This window comes from Globicephala melas, chromosome 1 (genome assembly GCF_963455315.2).
Source record: "Globicephala melas chromosome 1, mGloMel1.2, whole genome shotgun sequence".
NCBI classification, from domain to species: Eukaryota; Metazoa; Chordata; class Mammalia; order Artiodactyla; family Delphinidae; genus Globicephala; species Globicephala melas.
In genome coordinates this window covers 126,930,814-126,952,102 of record NC_083314.1, presented here as the reverse complement: position 1 = coordinate 126,952,102, position 21,289 = coordinate 126,930,814, and the positions used below count along the sequence as shown (strand labels likewise).

Genomic DNA, 21,289 nt, shown 5'->3' with positions numbered 1-21,289 from the left:
ACATGAAAGAGTATCAGTGGCTATATCCTATAACCAATATTTGCAACTGGATGGACAGCTTTATTGCCAGTCTTCATTTTATTAAAAACAATCCATATTTATTGGTTTCATGTGAAGTCATGACTATTGCTTTGCCTGGGAATGAGTCCCTACTGCAATTAAGTATAAAAAATATCTTCCATAATCGGAGTGTGACCTGCATTACTGAGTAAAGAGTTTATAAAAATCCTCAGAGAGTTGGGTTTTTGATTTTTAAAAACATTCCTTTTACACACTACAAAGAAATAATTAGTATTTTGGCTTTTAAAATTCCTACATGATATTTAGAATGGCAGTCCCCAAAGGTCCTCCCTTCACATAATTGAGAACACAGACCCTCTTCCGGAGCATACATTCTTGGGGTGGACTCTGAAGACTTCAATCTCCACATGTTTATACTGGTTTGAGAACAAAGACAGCATCATCCAGAACGTAGTAGTCATTATACATGTCACCTTCACACAGGTATGGCAGTCTAGTGAAAGCTTTGATAACAAAACCAGCTTTTCTGAAAACTTCAGGCAGACTATTCACTTGTTCTTCCCAGTTCTGTCCCTTGATTTCCAAAATTTCTGATGGTTTATCTCACTTGCCACCGTTTTCCACATAGGGATGAAAAGGTAAGACCAGAGCAAGGATGACCCTGCCTCTAGTTGGCTCCAAGACACTTCTGATATCTTTTAGCAAAGTCAGGGGCTGATCACAGCGGTCCAGCAAATTCAAGCAGCTGATGACATTATACTGGAACCCTGTATTCTGCCATTCATTTATACCAAGTACTCTGTATTTCTTCTTCTGAAGCTGCCATATCATAGTTTCAGACAGCTCAGTGGCGTAAATTTCTTCAAAATGAGGGCTCATTATTTTTGTGACTTCTCCATCTCCAGCACCTCAATCAAGAAGTCTATGCGTTTTCCAGTCTGGATTAATTTTAAGCAGTCTCTGAAACTGATCTGGTGAAAAGACAAACATTGAGCCTCTTCCTAGCAACCCATTGATAGATGTTCTAGACATAAACAGGCTAAAAACAGATGACACAAAAGAGTGATATAATTGGATAAATGGCCAGCCCGGTTTCTCAGTGCTGTTGTTTATGAAGATCTGTGTTGCTTGATCAAGGTAACTCTGAACAAAGATAGCCTGGAGTGATTCACATAATTTCTCTCTGTTGCACGCATACTACTGGTGGTTCTCCTTCCCGCCGCGCGCGGCGGCCGCCGCCGCCGGCCCGCCGGGGCCGCTCGTCATGTTCACGTACAGGGAGCGAGTGAGCGGGCTCCGCAGGGTCCACATCCTCTGCGCCAGCCACACGGACGCCAGGCTCAGACACAGCCAGCCCGCGAGCAGTCTCATCGGGGGCCGCGGCCACTCGCTCGGATCACCGCCGGCGCCGGGGCAAGGAGGAGGACGCGCCACCGCCTCCAGCCGCCGCCGCCGCCACCCAGGATCGAGCCATTGCGCCCAACTCGCCCATCCATCCCCTTCAGGGACGAGGCCCGAACATCTATTTCTTTACCAGAAGAAGCAGGAGCCTCTCCCACCACCACCACAACAATCAGCAAGTAGTTATGGAGCACTTATTACTAAATCATACTTTGTCTAGTTTTATAACAAATTTACATCCCTTTGTTTTAATCCTGAATTTCTATTGGTAGTCTCTGTTTGGTTTAACCCTGTATTTTACATGGCATTGTGGTTTTTTAGTGTATAATCTCTTCTTCCCTTCCTGTGCCATAGTATTTTAGTGCTTATTACTTAAGTTCTCATGTTTTCTATGTATACCTGCAATTTTATTCTTTATTATTTTCTCTAAGTAATTCTGAATAAGTACTTCTTGTCTATTTCCAAAGCATTTAAAAAGATTTAATATTTCAATTATAAGTTAAATACACTGATAAAAAAACATGATCAGCAACCACTAACTTTCTTTAAGAAATCAGCTAATGACTCTTATTCATTTACTATGGCTCTGGTATACTTATTTCGAAAAGGAAAACACTATACTTTGCTCAAAAAAGTAATAAAATGAAAATTTTCTACTGCCCTCATATGTGCAAATTATGTTCATTTTATTCCACAGCCTATATATCTTCAGCAATACCTTCATTTACTTCTAAGTGTAGTAAAATTCAGCTCATATACCAATGTAAGAAATAACTTAGCTAACCAAAAGACAAGTTAGTTTTATATGTAGTTTCTATCTCACTTATTTTTTTTCTAACAGCAATCACCCCATATTCAACAAATATTTGCAGTTGTTTTCTTCAAGAAGTCTAAAGAAGACTCTCTGCACCACTCAGATTTAAAGACTGACCAAAACAGCACATCAAAGAGGAAAAGTAAATAAAGAATCAACTATCAACTAAATGCTACCTTTCCCCATATTGTGCATACCTAGTGTCTTAAGCATCACTCAGATTGCAGTCTGGCCACTTAGACTTGCCATCAAATTTTTATTGAGCAATTTCTCTGTGCTTACCACAGTGCTAGGCTCTGTAGGTACAAAAGCAGAGGTCCTGCTCATAAGGGGCTTACAATATGGTTGAGTATTAAAAAAAAAAAAAAAACTACAAAAGCTCTTAAAAATGAATATTGTACAAATTATTTTTATATAAAAAAGCATTTCAGATAATGACAATAAAATAAAGTCTTAGAACATGAATAAAGAGAGAAACATTTTAATCCATGGGGTAAGCCTAGGCATATTTTGAATTAAAATATTTAGTAAAAGCCTGGATTAATGAAACATATAAGTACAAATATTTTTTAAGACAGCTGTTAAACATTTAAGTATTCATAGTAATTAATTAAAAGCATATCAAGCAAGGTATATTTTATTCAGATCCTTAAGGTGTCTGAATAATTACAATTATCTTAACAATAGACTTCTTTTAAATGTGCTTCCACTACTGAAGATGTTGAAAAAAAAATTTGTTCTCTTAAGTAGCTTATATGGTTTCCTTATAACCTAGTTTTCATTATTTATTTAACTTTTAAAAGTCGTTCTTGTAGACACTAAAAATGTAGACCAATTCAACACTGTCTGAATTTTCATATATTTCGTGGACCAATGTCCCCTTATAAGATACGTATACACATTTACATACAAAAGATAATGACTTTAACTCCTCCTTCCTTGGGAGAATTTGGATAAATATAACTTCTGATGGAAGCTCAGTCTTCTAACTCTAATATTCCCTGTTTCCTTTCCTTGCCCTGGCTCTGAGATCTCAGCATGGCTTGGCATGCCTCTTCACATTACCCTGTCCCAACCTCGTTTGGGAACAGCATAGCTGGATTTTTTTTTGCTTTTTTTTATTTTGTTTCACACTGGGTTGCAGTGGTGCTGAATGAAATCACTGGCTCTGCAATAGAATGTTGTTAGAAGTAGGCAGGAGTTTATTTCTTCCAATGCAAAAGTCATAGGTCTATATGTAGTCAGGAACCAGGTCTATACAGCCCATTTTTTGTGGTGTCAAATACTGTACTAGAGCTATGAGACCCATGAAGAAAATATAAGAAATGTGTCTGTCAACCATGAAATAGAATTTTGTCAAGGGAAAAAAGACAGGCATAATGAAAATATTTAAGGAATAATACAGTAATTATCGAAATGAGCACTATATAACTTCAGAGCTGGGGAGAGAGGTAAGCAGATAACAAAGACATAGTAGTCCTCCCTTATTTTCAGGGAATACATTCCAAGACCCTAGTGGATGACTGAAACCACAGATAGTACTGCATCCTATATATAGTATGTTTTTTCCTATACATAAGTACCTCTTTTAAAGTTTAATTTATAAATTAGGTACAGTAAGAGATTAACGATAATAACCAATCGTTATTGTACTAGCTTTTTTTCCTTCTTCACAATTTCAAGAATAGAAGAGTTCTTATGTAGATTTTAGCAACCTCAGCATATTTTTTTTTCTTTCCTTTTTAAATTGAGAACTTTCACTTAAAGGAAGCACTTTACACTTAAAGAAGCACTTTACAATTTCTCTTTGGCATATCCGAATGGCCAAGCATCACTACTCTTGGGCTTTGGAGCTATTATTATTATTGTTATTATTATTTTTGGCCACACCTCACAGCTTGGGGGATCTTAGATATCCGACCAGGGATTGAACCCCAGGCTGGTGGCAGAAAGCGCGGAGTCCTAACCACTGGAGCACCAGGGAATTCCCTGGGGGCCATTATTAAGTAAAAAGCATATTAAGTGCTTGAACCCAGGCACTGCAAAACCTCAACAGTGGATCTGATAACTGAGTGGGCTACCATGTGACTAATGAGTGGGATACAGGGGACAAAGTGATGATTCACATCCCAGGTAAGACAGAGCAGAACCCTAGGAGATTTCATCACGCCTACTCAGAATGGCATGCAATTTAACACTTATGAATTGTTTTTTTCTGGAATTTTCCACTTAATATTTTCAGGTTGCGCTTGACCACTGGTAACTGAAATCACAGATAAGGAGGGGCTTCTGTACTTAAATTGTCCAAGGCCTAAGGACAAGGTGAGATTCGAACATGTGGGAGATGAGTAGGTTTTGTGTGGGCAAAAGTAACCATGAGGTATTAGAATCAAGAAGAATAGCATCCAGGGATCTGTTGTTACATAACGTTGATTCTGTCCATGACATTTCAACCTACAGTCAGGAAGCCAGTTTATAGTTGAAAGTGAGAACTCATATTATACAGTTGGAGGTAAGTCTAGATAAAGAATTAATCACAGTTAATTACTGAGTTACTTATTGAGTACCTATTGTGTTACACTCACTTTACGTACCTTTTCACAATAACCTCACAGGTAAGTATTATTGTCTTTAGTTTACAGTTTAATTCATTGAGGCTCAATGAAATTAATTAACTTTCTCAAGTTCACAGAGCTAATGAGTGGCACAGCCAGATTTAAATCCAAGTTTGATTCCAAAACCCATGCTTTTATTACTAGATCACATTGTCTTATAAATGGAATATCATTGTAATAAGTGTCACATCCCACTGTGCTGTAGGGAGAACAGTAAACCTGGAATCAAAAAACTTAAACTTGGATCTGAATTCCTACTTATGTTAGCTAAGTGACATTGGGCAAGCCCTCTGTAAACCTTACCCTCTTTTGTAAAAATAAAATAGTAAATAGATGACAGCTAGACAACCACATAGCTAGATGATGGACAGATAGGTAACAGGAGTATGGATATTCCTACTGATGGTCTGTAAATTCTACTTGCTCAATAAAGTATGTTGAATTTAAACCTGAATAAAGGGATTGTGTACAGCATCAGTTTCGTGCCAGTTACATGGTGCTTGAATTTCAATACATATTTAATGAAAATAATTGTAGTTTGAAGCTAATTCACACTGGTTCAACTAGCCAGAAGGAATGATTCAACTATTTTGGTTTCATCTCATTGACAGAACTGACAATAGAGTCACAGTATAGGCTCCTATTGCAAAACTACTGGTACCATATTATCATCTCTTTCTAAGATATCCTCGTAGGTGACAGCATGACCCTTAAGTGCCTAAAGAAGGGACACTCAATAAATATGTGTTGAATTAAGTGAATGGGGTGAGGGAAAAGAAGGAGGAAAGGAGTGGGAAAGAAAGACAAGAGAAAGAAATGTTGGTTGAATTTATGAGCAGGTAAGTGTACATTAGCTGAGAGATAGTAGATGACTCAAAGTATTTTTTTAAAGTTCACAGAATTTCTTATTTCAGACAAACTAGACCCTTTTATTTCATAAAAAAGTAACACAACTTGGGCTTCCCTGGTGGCTCAGTGGTTGAGAGTCCGCCTGCCGATGCAGGGAACACGGGTTCGTGCCCCGGTCATGGGAAGATCCTACATGCCGCGGAGCGGCTGGGCCCGTGAGCCATGGCTGCTGAGCCTGCGCGTCCGGAGCCTGTGCTCCGCAGCGGGAGAGGCCTGCGTACCGAAAAAAAAAAAAAAAAAGTAACAAAACTTGATAGTTGATAACTATGTCATTTATTAATTTTGTCTTTTGTATGCCACCCAAGAAGAAATTGTAAGAAATGCTGAATTGATAGTGGTGGATCAGAGGCTGCACCTGGATTTTTTAATGCTCCAACTCAACAGTTCACCCCTTAGTTTCATTATTATTTTCTATGACATTTCAAGACAGCTCTTCGTTGCATCACACCTTTCAGTCTTCAAAGACAGAGAAATAACAATTATGCTGATTCCTGAATTACTAAATGACATATAACCAGAATACAGACTTAAGGATTTTAGTTCCCAGCTTAGCCCAGAAGAACACATCTCCAAAACATTAATCACACATTTTGCATAAATATCTTTGGTCATGGTACCCTCCTGCCTTCATTTGGCATCTTTTTCTATCTCGTGAAGTTTATGTCTTATTAATTGAATTCTTGCTCTCAGTAAGTTGACTTTTCACTGACAAAATCTTTTACTGATTTTACAAACTCATATTGTAAAATCAAAACTACCATAAAATGTAAAGATATCCACATCAGTTGAGATTCACATAAGGGTTTGAAGTTGGGGTAAAACTCATGAAGGATGGGGTTTTCTTTTTTTCATCAGTCACCACCTGTGCAATTGTGCCCAGCTTCTTAAATATATACCCAAAATCCAGTCCCAGAAACCAGTTTTTAATACTCAAAGACACATATTACAGTAATAAACTTGGTCTCAGTGGATATTACTGACAAGAAAAAACATTAAAATTTTTTAAAAGATGAAAAAGAAGAAAAAATCCAAATCAAAATATAAAATTCTCCTTCTCAAGTAGGAAGAAATACACAAACTCAGGGAAGCAGGAATTGCAATAAAAAGTCCAACTCCGTTCTTTCATTATCTGTTAGAATAAAGAGAAAAAGATATAGTAAGCATGGATAGGAATACTTTTGTTTTTGTATGGTGTGAGGACTAAGATGTAAGTGTGAAATATAATGTCCTAGACATCAAAACATTCTTGTTTGAAGTAATTACATCTGTGTTTTGTAAATAAAAGCAATTTAAATAATTCTGGATTTGGGATCATGTAAGCCTCCAGCTCATTTAATTACACTAAGTGTATGCTTTCATTCTGAGCAATTTTTCTGGTTTCCAAGATTGTAATCCAGAAGAATAATCAAATTATAAAACTATATCAATTGTATAAACATTGAATGGTCAAATAATCTTGCCTTAAAAACAAGCCCTAATCAGTATATAACCACACTCTAAAAACATCAAGAAGAGTACTGATTAAAAGAGCCATGAAATACAATTTTCCTCCTATCAAACCAACAAAGTATTGTTTGTGTGTTTTAAGATAACATACAGTGCTGGTTAGAATAAAAGCAAAGTAGAAACTCTCACACATTGCTGAAGAAATTTTAAATCTCTAGTAATTCTTTTTGAAAGCAGACAGACTATAGGCATCTTTCAAGAATATTAAATATTTATATATTATTTATTCCTTAAAGTATACTTTTGGTAAAAACAATCACAAATTTTTTTTTTAATTCTGCATTTCAGTCTTTGGGTAATAGATACAACTCTATTTGTCATGGTGCCAAATTTGAACATACATAATGATTAAGTAAACTATAGTATATTCTTTTAATAGGCTATTACATAAATATTAAAGTTAGTTTAAAAATAATTTGTAAATAATCTGAGGAATGCTTATTTTATGTTAAATGAAGTAAAAAAACAAGACACAATAATGAGTATATATTATCATAAGTATGTAAAACTAAATCAAGGAAAGTGTAGGGGAAAATGAAGAGAGAAATACACTAAAATGATGGTGGGTTTTTCTTGAGTAGTGGAAGTAAAGTTTAGTAAGTTGCCTTTCTTTCTAATTTTCTTTATTTTCCAAAGTTCCTATAGAGAGCCTGGCTTATTTATATAATGAGACGAAGTACGATAAGATTTACTTTAAAAAATTAAAGGTGGAATTAGCATGAACCTACCAATAATGAGATGGGAGCTGGGTATCTCCCTTCTTTTCCCTTCTTTTGTTTTCCAAGGGATCTGTGTTCATAGCAAAACAGTGCCTGTAATATGTATATTACAGGCAGATATCCAGGGGAAGGATATAAGATCGTAAAAGTGAGTTGAGTAAAAACTTTATTGGCCTTGTGATTTTTGAGGTATGTTCCAGAAGCAACCAGCTTATTCTTATCCTTTGGGCATTGTTGCACAGTATTTATTGAAAAACACATTTAGATCTTGCCCTGAAGAACAGAAGTGATTATCTCTCAGTTACTGCCACTATGGGAGAACAAATGGTCAAAGAAATTGAGCTGCTTGAATGTCCACATCCGTTATAACAACTTATATTGAGTAGAGGAGCTATTGTACCCAGCTGCACCCAGGGAATGAAATAAAACGAACATGCTGACTTTCCATTAAAAATGAAGGGTTCAACTTATTTGAAAAGACATGTGCTATCTTTGAAAATAAATTAAAACTTTTTACATGCTCTCATTAAAACAAAAAAGATCACACAATGCAATGATACACAGAAGACTATTCATTCAGTTAACCCTACAGTCAGTAACAAAAATATTGAAAGGAAATGTTTGAGGGAGGAAATTAATGCTCGAAATTTAGTCTGACCAAACGTGCATCACATTTGGCATTATGTTCTGCTTTCTGCAATGTGCATTCATTGAAATATACGTTTTATACAAAACAGATATAATCGAAAGAGCAAGTAAGAGTGTGCTAAACACATGGTGAACATGCTGAGTTCTGGTGCCTAAGCAAAACAGGGGTCACTTAGCTTTAAAATACTCCTGGAAGGATGGGATTAACATATACACAATACTACGTACAAAATAGGTAACCAATAAGGACCTACTGTATAGCACAGGGAACTATACTCAGTATTTTGTAATAACCTATAAGGGAAAAGAATTTGAAAAATAATATATATATATTTTATATATATATATTTTTTATATATATATATATAATATATGTATGTATAATGAATTTCTGTGCTGTAGACCTGAAAATAACATGACATTGTAAATCACCTATACTTCAATTTTTAAAAAATTTAAGAAATACTCCTGGAGACTGTTCTTACTATGAAAAGTGATGTGCAGGCTCTTTCACTACATGAGAGTTGGTCAGTTCCAAGAGCAGCCTGGAGCCAGTCTCAGAAAGCTTAATTGGAGGAAATGTAAGTGAAGTTGTAAAAAACAACAGTAGCTCCTCTGGGGAATCTAGTCCTCCTTAATCAGATGTGTGTGCTTAGCTTGCATTTTAATTCTTAGAGGTATTCTGCCTTTGTAACATGAACTCGGATCAGAACAGAGAGATGGGGGAGGGCTAAGCTGTAGATCCAGACCGCTTCTATATCTCACCTTTCCAAGTTGTCACTCCACATCAAGGTTGAGGAGCACTGGTGGGGTAAAGAGGTGGAGCTGGATGCATAGTTGTTTGTGTGGTGCCTGATCTGTGAACAGACAGAGGGTTTCAGTGGACGAATTATTGATTATGACTCCTTTCATCAGATGACACTTCCCTGAACATTTTAAAAAAAACAGCAGAGCCCCAATCCATACATCAATGCCCATCGGTTATGACCGAGTAAAACAAAGATGTTTTAGATATCATCTCCCCGAGACTGTCTCATTCCTGCCTCTGTGCTTTGACCCACACTCTATTTCTTCCCACACTGACACACCAGAGAGCACACCAGAGAGCACACCAGAGAGCACACCACACTTGAGAGCAGAAATCGGGTCTAATATGACTTCAGGAGCCCTAGAACATTTATCACAGCATTTGTTAAATGCTGAATGAAAGCTCACTGACTTCAAATGATCTTTATACGTAAATCTAATTCTACCATTCTCCAGCTTTCAGTGGCTTCCTGTTGCTCTTAGGGTACAGATCAAAATTCTTAACATTATCTGCTTGATCTAGCCTCCAGCTGCAACTCCAGCTTTGTTTTGAACCTTTTGCTACCGTGTGCTCAGGCCACTCTAGCCGTCCAGGAACATCACAAACAGGGTCATCCTCCTGCCTACCTCAGGGCCTTTGCACTTGAAGCTTCCCCTACCCAGAGTGCTCTTCCATTCCCTCATCACCTGGCTGACTACTACTTGTCCTTCAGGTCTTAACTTGGAAAATCACTTCCTCAGAGAATACCCCGTTGACCAGGACTGGTCTCCCACTGTGTGACCCACTATTTTCTTTTCAAGAATTCATTGTAGTTTGTAACGACTAGTTACTTGTGTGATTATTTGTTTAACACGAGTTATTATCTCTAGGTTACAAGCTTCCTGAGAGCAGAAACCATGCCTGGTTTAGCTTATCACTGCATCTCCAACAGCTACCACAGTGCCTAGCACATAGGTGACCGTCTGTAAGTATTTGTGGTCTGAATGAACAATGCTGCATAATTTGTCCTGAGGCCCATCCCTCAACAGCATTCTACAAATAATCGCTTAAATTCATTCGATGCAATAAAATATTGAAATATACACATTTCGACAAAGTTGAAATACATAAAAAGAAAATATACCTGAAAAATTTTCCTTTTTATACATTTCTTAGTAATTCTCTTACAACAACTAGCAAAATGAAATGAAATCCTTATAAGAAATTGTTACAAGAAAGAACAAAAAGAAATTTAATTCAATGTATCCTTAGTCAGTCTTTTTTATCAGATTGCTAGAGTCCTTTTGTTCTCAAGAGTATAGTTAAGATCATCTTAAATAGCATGTCCAACCCAAGTGGCGTGACATTATATAAAATGTCCAGACAGACATGTGGTTCTCCAGTTCTTGACTGTGTTAAACAAATAAACATTTTTTTATTTTAGGAAGGCAGTGTTACTTGAAGGACAATAAAATGACATGTCTTCATTGCAACAAAAAAATATAATTTGGCCAATATCTATTTCAGAGCAAACACAAGATGTTCAGGGACACTTTTTATAGAAACATTGTGGATCTGGAAGAATGGTCAGAGTAGAGGTCAAAATAGAAAAGAAAAACAAAACAGATTTTCCTCTTCATTCTCTGAGATTTTCAGAATCGCCTGTGTGCCTATGTATGAGAAGACCCTTCATATGTTAAAGAGCAATCTGGTTAGGTTGGGTCCCTTCACTAGAGGACCGCTAAGTTTCTCTTCCTGCTGTCATGCTGCTTAGGTTCTCATTTAGAGGACTGCTTTAACTAAGTAAATACACTTGGGATTGCATTATTTGTTGGCCCAACTTTAAGAGCAAATATAACAGTAGGCATTTGGGTATCATATGCCTGTCTAATGTCAAGTAGCAGGAAAAGAAGGAACTAAAGAGAAATGAGGCGCTGCAAGGTAATAGGTGAAGAGCCGTGAGTTCTGAAGCATGGTATTATGCCCTGTTCCACTCCCTAATCCACTCCCCTGGTGGAACCCATCTCCCTTATGGACATTCTCCGTGATTCACTCTGTCATTCACATTACAAAATTTTGCTTCACGGTCACACCTAATTCTGCAGATTACTCTGCCCCTGCATTTCATGCCAATTTTCTCTCCTGTGTGTCTGTTTTATTTCACTCCTTCTCTCCAGTCTTCACGTCATTGTTCAGATTCTCACCCTCATTCTTCTTGTCCAGTGTATCAACCTGAACTATATGAAATTCACATTTTTGTTGGATCAACAATGGTTGTATATTGGAAATTATACCTGATTTAACCTAATAACAGCCTTCTAACTAACTAGTGTTTCTGACTGGAGTCTTTCTTTTCTCTAACACATCCTTGTATTGTTTCCAAGGCAAACCTTGGCAAATCCTAAACATCTTTGAAGGTTCCCCACTGCTACAGGATAAAGTTCTGAAGTACCTAAGGTGTACCACTGAGTGGTTCCAACCTCCACTTCTGGGTTTACCTCCTGCTTCTCCTCTTCGTGTGACCCTTGATTCAATCCTGTAAACTACTCACACTTCCAGAAACCTGCCAATGCTCTTTTACACCTAATTACTCTGGAGTTTGCTATTCCCTTTCTAAAATGCCTCTCTCTACTTCTGTCCAGAATCAATTGTACTTTTCCTCCAAGATCCAGTCTTTTGTTTTCTCAGAAAAGTATCTTTCCTTCTATCATATTACCATGGCATTGTATACATTATTCAAGATGTAATTATCTCATTATATTGTACTGAATTGGCCAAAACGTTCGTTTGGGTTTTTCCTTAACATCTCACAGAAAAACCCGAACAAACTTTTTGGCAAACCCAATACTTATGAGTGTGTCGATTTCTCACTTTCTGATTCATAGCAGGAGCCCAATAAATGTTTGTGAGTAATACAGCATTCTAAGAAATGATTGGCTCTCCTCAGTGGTCAACATTATGAGGCCAAGGGCTAAGCAAATCTTTTGGCACACATAAGGACCTACTAGGTAGAAATCACCCGATCAGGCATGATGATATGTTCATATTTTAAGTTTCTTTTGACTCTAGAAATGTGTAGTCTCTGTATGTCCCATATAATACTTGAGAATATCCATGGTTACATTTCACCTAACTATATATCTCTCTAATTCACTGGACTGGGATGAAAGCACTTAGACACTCAGTGCACTTTTTTGAATGAATCAATGAATAATAAGTAAGGACTGTCTTGTGCTGAGCATTCCCAGAAGCAGAGCCTGAGCCAAGGGCTTGTAGGCAAGTGACTTATTAAGGATGCACTCCCAGGAGAAACAGTAAGGGAGTGGGAAAGTAGGACAGAGAAGGAGAAGAAGCCATGATGTGGTGAGATTTTAGGTAATTCCAGTCTCAGTCTGAAGCTTTGGGAAACTCTGGAGTGTAAACTACACTTCAGCGTTTATCCCATCTCTAGACAAAGGGTCTGGGCTTTCCTACTCCCATACCTATAAGTCATTGCTGCTTTGGGGAGGAGTAAAACTCATAGGTTATGCTGGTTCTGCCTGTGGGTGAGCCTCTGAAGGTACTGGTGTGAACAGTTAACAGCAAAACAAGCAGAAGCTGGGGTTGGGTATAGAACTGGTGTACGGGGTCCGACAGGTTCTGCGTAGGGATCCAGTCATGTGGGATACACTCCAAGCAAATATTTGGCAAGTTAAGTTTAGCTGGTAGTGGAGGAGACTGCCCATGTGTGTAGACTGGGGAGCTCTGTTCAGCGGGGTGTCCTGTTGAAAATAATTTTCTTCACTCCTGCTACTGATGCCTGGACTCCCTTTAGCTAGCGATAAAACTTCTTAATCTATATTGAGAAGCAATACTTAAAAGGGAATTACCTTGGGTGGAAGGAAGGGTAGAAATATTCATGTCAGGCAATGCCAAACTCTTTTACGTTTAATCCATTTAATGCTTTACCCTTTTAAGACACTGAATTTCATCCACATCAAAGTATGAGTCTTTCCTGAGAGTGTAGGATTTACAGGCGCTAATGGGCCTCTTTTAGACATCTTAGTTCTTACCACCATGAAGATACTGTCCAGCTCAAAATAAGTCCTCTTCCTCTTGTTTTAGCTAAGCTTATAGCTTTGTGTCTTCTTCCCAAATTACCAAATATGTATAATACCCAAGCTGCTAGCATAGCTGGTCCTCTCTCTGGATATGAGAACTCAAAAATTTTCAGTTAAAGCAGCTTTATTTACTCAGCCTTATTACAGGATATTTTTAAAGATTCCTGTTAAGATAGAAAAGACTATCTGTGTGTGTGTGTGTGTGTGTGTGTGTGTGTGTGTGATCTTCACTTTGAATTTGACTCTTGGACCAAATTATTTTCCCTTGGCAATTGCGATAAAAAGATTGATGTATGAGTGGCCACTCCAGTCACCTGAGCACAACCCAGTTGTTGGGTCTGCTGCCATGGCTTGTGGGTGGACCCTGGCTGTTAGTGGTTTGGCTGAGGGTGCCGTATGCCTGTGTTCCTGGAGCCACCCTGCCTCTGTCTAGTGAACCCTGCATTAGTCTGTCTGTGAGGTTCCTTTCAGAATGACCCAGCTGCACCACAGAGTTCAGACTACTCTTCAGCCTGTTGCTAAAGTTCTCTCTGTTTACTTCGCATCATCTCACTAATTTCTCCCCATCCACTGTTTGACCCTGAACAGCTGAGGTGTATGGTCTGATCTATTGTCTTCAGAATTTCAATGCCAGATGTGTAATATATTATAAAGGCTAGCTGAATTCCTGAGGAACACAGAGAAACCTATTTGATGATTACTTACTTTCCATCATCTCTAACTACCTGTGTCCTTGTTATAGATCACCCTGCACCTATAGCTAACCCTCCCTCTTCCAACTTTCTGTTCACTGGCTCTATTCCACTGCCTTCAAAAGTCATAGGCTTCCCTTATCTTGGGAAATAAAATACACACAAACACCTGTTCTTGAATGCTTGTCCCTTCCCCTTTCTGTAAGTGTGGTCCAATCTCTCGCTCCCTTTACCACCAACTTCTCTACATGATATATCCGCTACTCTTATTTCCTCTCCCTTCAACTCCCTCCTAAAAGACAGCCCCAACTTATAAAGTTCTTTCCCTTTGTCGGACACTGTTCTAAACATTTGACAAGTGTTTATTCTTTGAAGTTTGCACTACTATCTTCTCTCCACTTGACAGATGAGGAAACTGAGGAAAAGAAAGGTAAAATAACTTGTCTAGGGTCACCCATAGGTAAGTGGCAGAGCTTGGATTCAAATGCAGACAGTCTGGTTCCAGAATACATGCTAACTACATTCTACATGTCCTCTATAATTGGATTTCATCCCAGTGACAGTAAAACTAGTCTCTTGGAAACTTTGGAATTTACTATCATCTCTGGTATTGTAGTACTTGAGCTAGATACACCTATGCTGCATACTAAGATCTAATATTTACAAGATTGTCCTCTTTTTATACAATAATGAAACTTCATTAATTTGGAATGAACAAATTGTTCTGATGAGGGCTGAACTAAATGTTGTATTTTCATGATGTATAAAAAGGGGTTAATTGGGGACTTTCCTGGTGGTGCAGTGGTTAAGAATCTGTCTGCCAATGCAGGGGACACGGGTTCGAGTCCTGGTCCGGGAAGATCTCACATGCTGCAGAGCAACTAAGCCCGTGAGCCGCAACTGCTGAGCCCATATGCCACAACTACCGAAGCCCGTGCGCCTAGAGACCGTGCTCCGCAACAAGAGAAGCCCACGCACTGCAACAAAGAGTAACCCCCGCTCACCGCAACTAGAGAAAGCCTGCACTCAGCGATGAAGACCCAACGCAGCCAAAAATAAATAAATAAAATAAATAATTTTTTTTTAAAAGGGGTTAATCAATCAAAGAAATAAGTAAAGCATGTAAGTCAGTAGGGGCAGAATTTGACCTACTCCAGGAGAAAAAATATAGATAATTTTAGAATATTGAAGTGCAAATATGTGACAAAGTTATTTTTTATAACTAAAAAATAGAGCTAGCTAGCTTGCCGCAAAGTCTTGCCTGGAATTCAGTCTCCTTATTTCTGTTCCATCATAAGGCCCCATAATCAATCTATAGATTTGATTCACTTGTAAACACCCCCAGAGGGTAACAGTTATTCAGCAAACACTTGTTTCATAAAAAAAGGAAGAGGTGGATAACTGAGCAGTGTGAAAAACTAAAATGTGACCTGGCCAATTATACTAGTCAGTGAACCCCACAAGGACAGAGATTTTTATCTGTTTTTGGTCACTGATGCACCCCCAGTGACTAGACCAGAGCCTGCCACAATGCAGCTTAATTACTGTTTAATGTTTAAATGGTTTCTATGTGTTTTTACATAGAGTGCCTGCAAGTGGGTGGATATTGTTTCCATTTTATAGATGAAAAAAAATAAATAAAAGCTCAACAAAGTTAAGTAACTTGCTCAAGTCTAGACCTAGATCCAGGACTAGAAACTAGGCCTTTTGCTCCTAGTTCATTACCTAACAGTAAAAATATTGCTTTCTGATTTTTAAAAAATCAGTTAATTATTCTGTATAAGGGATAAAGATAGATATGGAAGCTTCAGCAACATTCTAAGGAAATGCGTACCGCTTTATCTACCGTCATTATGCACTTGCTGGTCTCGGAGTGAGGCATCGCTTCTACTCTGGGTCCTCCTATTCCACACTAGCAAGAAGAAGAAACAGGGCTTCCCTGGTGGCGCAGTGGTTGAGGGTCCGCCTGCCGATGTAGGGGACATGGGTTCGTTCCCCGGACCGGGAAGATCCCACATGCCGCGGAGCGGCTGGGCCCGTGAGCCATGGCTGCTGAGCCTGCGCGTCCGGAGCCTGTGCTCCACAACGGGAGAGGCCACAACATGAGAGGCCCGCGTACCGCAAAAAAAAAAAAAAAAAAGAAACAGTTTTGCTTCTTACTCTTCAAAGCTTTCCTTCCCTTCATCTTTCTCTTCTCAGAGAGATGAAAGAGGTAGGTGCAGCGCCTTTTTTCTAACGATGGTCCTCATGCTCTCCCTGAGACTGAGCATACATCTGCACATACATAAAGGCTACATAAAGGCTCTAATGTCTGACAATCTCCTCCTCAGTAGAACTTCATCTTCAGGTTTTTACAGCCTTACAGTCCAAAAATATTACACTGAAACTCGGCTATGTGACTTCCAATGCTTCTGTTTTAACCTAGTCTTTTAAAGACGTTCTGCCTTTTTCTCCTTCTAAAACATTAAAATGTGTTCTAAAGAGAATAGACCTTAAATGTAATTCACACTGCTTTCCTCACAATAGTACAGATTGTAGAAACCCTAAGAATTCAGAGAAAGGGAAATAAAAGTGGCTTTTATTTTGGGGGTTGAGGTTTCATCAAGAGGTATAAGGTGTGAAAAGAATTGGTAGGGAGGAGGGGGAAAGCTTGAACAAAGACACATGCTTGAATGTACAAGAGTCAGAAAAGCACAAGTGGGCTTCCCTGGTGGCGCAGTGGTTAAGAATCGGCCTGCCAATGCTGGGGACACGGGCTCGAGCCCTGGTCAGGGAAGATCCCACATGCCGCGGAGCAACTAAGCCCGTGCGCCACAACTACTGCGCCTGCGCTCTAGAGCCCGCGTGCCACAACTACTGAGGCCCGCGCGCCTAGAGCCCGTGCTCCGCAACAAGAGAAGCCACCGCAGTGAGAAGCCTGCGCACCACAACGAAGAGTAGCCCCCGCTCGCCGCAACTAGAGAAAGCCCGCGTGCAGCAACGAAGACCCAATACAGACAAAGTTAAATAAATAAGTAAATTTAAAAAAAAAAGAAAGAAAGAAAAGAAAGAAAGAAAAGCACAAGTGCAGCTGGCAGTAATGGGCACTTCACTTTGGGACTAAGACTGGGTGAAGCTGGGCAGCAGCTGAGGAGGCAGAATGGCTTCCCACCTCAGAGAAGTCTAAGACTTTGACACAATTTGAGGGATTACAGACTGATAACTGGTAGCCAGAAGCAGGAAGGAAGGCTAAATGTTAAAAATCCCATTCTGTATTACTCAGCCATAAAAAGGAACGAAATTGGCTCATTTGTAGAGACGTGAGTGGATCTAGAGACTGTCATACAGAGTGAAGTAAGTCAAAAAGAGAAAAACAAATATCGTATATTAATGCATATATGTGGAACCTAGAAAAATGGTACAGATGAACTGGTTTACAGGGCAGAAATTGAGACACAGATGTAGAGAACAAACATATGGACTCCAAGGAGGGAAAGTGGCCGGGGGGAAAGTGGCCAAGGGGGATGGTAGTGGTGTGATGAACTGGGAGATTGGGATTGACATGTATACACTAATATGTATGAAATGGATAACTAATAAGAACCTGCTGTATAAAAAAATAAAGTGAAATTCAAAAATTCAAAAAAAAAAAAAAATCCCATTCTGGGAGGAGCATCCCAGACTCTACAGGGAGCAATGGTTGCTCTAGCCTCTGGCTCCCAGGGAATACTATCCACCCCTCTGCCATACCTGTTACAGTGCCTGCAACATCTGCTCTCACATCTGGCTTCTCAGGAGACTCGGAGAAGCTGGATCAACACTGAGGTTGTACCTCACCCCCGAAATTTTCTTTATTTCATGCTACAAAGTAAGTGGGGGGGGGAAGTTTTCCCTTCAGAAATCTGACTTACATTATATAAATGAAATACGAGAGTTTCTCAATACCCTGAAATCTAGCCAGCCTTTTGTGGGTAATATCCAGAGGTGGGGAAATTTTGACTGAATACTACTTCTCTGTAAGAAGAATATAATAGTTTCTTCCACAGCATTCAATAAAATCTTTGGATACTATACTTCCCAAGAGCCAATTTAGTCATTTTTCCACTGCTAAGAAAATTTAAATCTCTTTTCCAACTAGATTTTTTTTCATTAGGAGGGCACTTATAATACATTTTACTTGAATATTTATTTCAAAATTCCAATTCCAACTTATCACCAAATCCAAGTGATTCTTGGGTTTTTTTTTTAATGTATCTGGGAAATCCTTTCTTCCCTAACCATTCTGCATCTTTCTTAGTTCCTCCTTTATTACCCACCCACAGTGTCACTGCAACCTTCTTTAGTCCCCTAAGTGATTTCTCTGCCTCTAGCGTCTGCTATAACCCAGCCCTTATAAAATCCCACATTCAGCCTATGGCATCGAAAAAAAATGGATTCTAAAATATACCTGGTTAGAATCCTGGTTCCAATAGTTATCAGCTGTGTGACCTTGAGGAAGTTAGTTGAATTTGCATGGCATCAGTTTCCTCCTCAGTTAAATGGGAACAGCAGTAGTTCTACCCCATAATATTATCAGTAGGATTAAAAGGGAGAATGTATAGGAAGTGCTTAAAACAGAAATTGACACGGAGTAAGCTCTCAGGAAGTATTAGCTATTTCAGCTACATTGGACATGTCATTCGTTATACCACCTGCACCTACAGACCCTTATAAGGGAAGTTCCTCTGCTCACAGCCCCACTGAAGGGGTATCCACATCCACAGGCTACCATATTTTGTACAAGGATTCTGCATATCCCAGGAATACCCAGTTGGACAAGGTATACAAACCTAAGACATAGCCTTGCCAGTCAAGGAACAATGAGCTGACAAGGCAGATAGTTCCTCTCTTGAGAATCTGAATTTGAAAATGTTGAAAAGATAAGGCAGTTAGCAGCAGGACCAGTGCCATGAGGAAGCAGATATTGTAAGTAAAGAAAAATTATAAAGTTAAGAAATTATGTTGACAGTGGAGAGAAAGACTTGGCAGTTGGTAATGAAACACGATCAAACAGGTAGAAAATAGCTAGGTCCAATGATGCTGGAGGATTAGCAAGGAACTCATTTATTCCAACAGTTGATTCCCTGGATCCTCCAACTCCAGGCCATGATATTCCATTATAATAAACCTCCCTTGCTTGAGCTAACCTGAGTGGTGCTCCATTTCTTACATCGCAAAGAGACTAAATAACAACATTGGCCATTGCAGACACCTTAGTTGATGAGTTGGTAATTGGATCCCTACTTTAGCAATTCTTACTGCCCATCAATCAACTCACTGCCCTCCAATTCACCCTGTACACTGTCCCTACAATTCTCCTCATCCTGAATGGGCTCCCATTCTTTTTTTTTTTTTAATTTCTATTTATTATTTTTGGCTGCGTTTGGTCTTTTTTTTTTTTTTTTTTTTTGCGGTACGCGGGCCTCTCACTCTTGTGGCCTCTCCCGTTGCGGAGCACAGGCTCTGGACGTGCAGGCTCAGTGGCCATGGCTCACGGGCCTAGCCGCTCCGCAGCATGTGGGATCTTCCCGGACCGGGGCACGAACCCGTGTCCCCTGCATCGGCAGGCGGACTCTCAACCACTGCGCCACCAGGGAAGCCCTCTTTTTTTTTTTAACATCTTTATTGGATATAATTGTTTTACAGTGATGTTAGTTTCTGCTTTATAACAAAGTGAATCAGCTATACGTATACATATATCTCCATATCTCCTCCCTTTTGCATCTCCCTCCCACCCTCCCTCCCTATCCCACCTCCCCTCCCTATCCCACCTCTCTAGGTGGTCACAGAGCACCGAGCTGATCTCCCTGTGCTATGCAGCTGCTTCCCACTAGCTATCTATTTTATGTTTGGTAGTGTATATATGTCCATGCCACTCTCTCACTTTGTCCCAGCTTACCCTTCCCCCTCCCTGTGTCCTCAAGTCCATTCTCTAGGTCTGCATCTTTATTCCTGTCCTGCCCTTAGGTCCTTCAGAACCATTGTTTTTTTTTTTTTTTAGATTCCATATATATGTGTTAGCACATGGTATTTGTTTTTCTCTTTCTGACTTACCTCACTCTGTATGACAGTATCTAGGTCCATACACCTCACTGCAAATAACTCAATTTCGTTTCTTTTTATGGCTGAGTAATATTCCATTGTATATATGTTGGGCTCTCATTCTTTGGGGGAATATGCACAGCCTACTTTTCTTTCAAGAGCTAGGTCAAATCCCACTTTCTCCATGCATACCTGGGTACCATACCAGACAGAACTGGATCAGGCTTGCAGAACCTGAAGAATATACAACTTTCTTCAATGAAATGAATATAAAACCAGACCTCGGAAAAGGCCTGTGAAATGAGGGGCTTTGAGGCCTGAGCTTCATTAGCTTAACCATATATCTGCCTCTGGTTCCAACTCAGGAGGAACTTTTCCTCAGTGAGATTATTCTACCAGGTACATTTACAGCAATTTGTATAATCACACAGAGCTGTTAGATAAATTATTACAGTCTTACACCTGGCTTCCCACTTTGGGAACATCATTTGTGAGTGGGCTGCAACATTCTTCCTTCCATTTGGCTAGAATTGGGGTTATTCGGACATAGCCAAAGTCACTTAGAAGTATCAGTATCTCCTGATTGTAAGTTCCATGGAAGCAGGGTTCACATCTATTTTGTTTCTGCATCATGCCCACATATCGCAGCGCCTGGAACAAAGGATGAACTCAATAAATATTTGCTGAGTGAATGAATGAATGCATGATCTTTTCATTAAGATTCTAGTTCTTTAAAAGCAGGGCCTGTATTATAAAATACTCTCTAACTAACTCCAAAGAGCCCAGCATGATGTATGACACAGAGTGGCACTAGTTAGTATTTGCTGGCTGACTTATGATGCACTATGTATGTATAAGGGAGATTTTTTTTCTTTAATCTTGGTGATAACCATGCACACCTGGTCAAATTCACAACCTGCCTTATCTTGTATGCACTCCCCAGGTCTATAAAGGTAAACCATGCAAAAGGAAGAACAATTGATTGGCATCAACAAGATAGTAGACTAGAGACTAACC

The 21,289-nt window shown here is 39.2% G+C and overlaps 1 protein-coding gene and 1 pseudogene across 1 annotated transcript in view; both read right to left on the bottom strand.

The window, feature by feature from the left end:
• Positions 1-380: 380 nt before the first annotated feature.
• LOC132593819 (protein-L-histidine N-pros-methyltransferase pseudogene) lies at positions 381-1,500 on the bottom strand (annotated as a pseudogene).
• Positions 1,501-6,645: 5,145 nt separating this feature from the next.
• PTGER3 (prostaglandin E receptor 3) overlaps positions 6,646-21,289 on the bottom strand; it is a 69,340-nt gene continuing 54,696 nt past the window's right edge. The window contains exons 3-4 of the mRNA XM_030865946.3: positions 9,399-9,490; positions 6,646-6,889 (exon numbers count right to left, since the gene is read on the bottom strand). Coding sequence (XP_030721806.1) covers positions 6,886-6,889; positions 9,399-9,490 — 96 coding nt within the window. The 3' untranslated portion in view covers positions 6,646-6,885. The remainder of the gene's footprint in view (positions 6,890-9,398; positions 9,491-21,289) is intronic.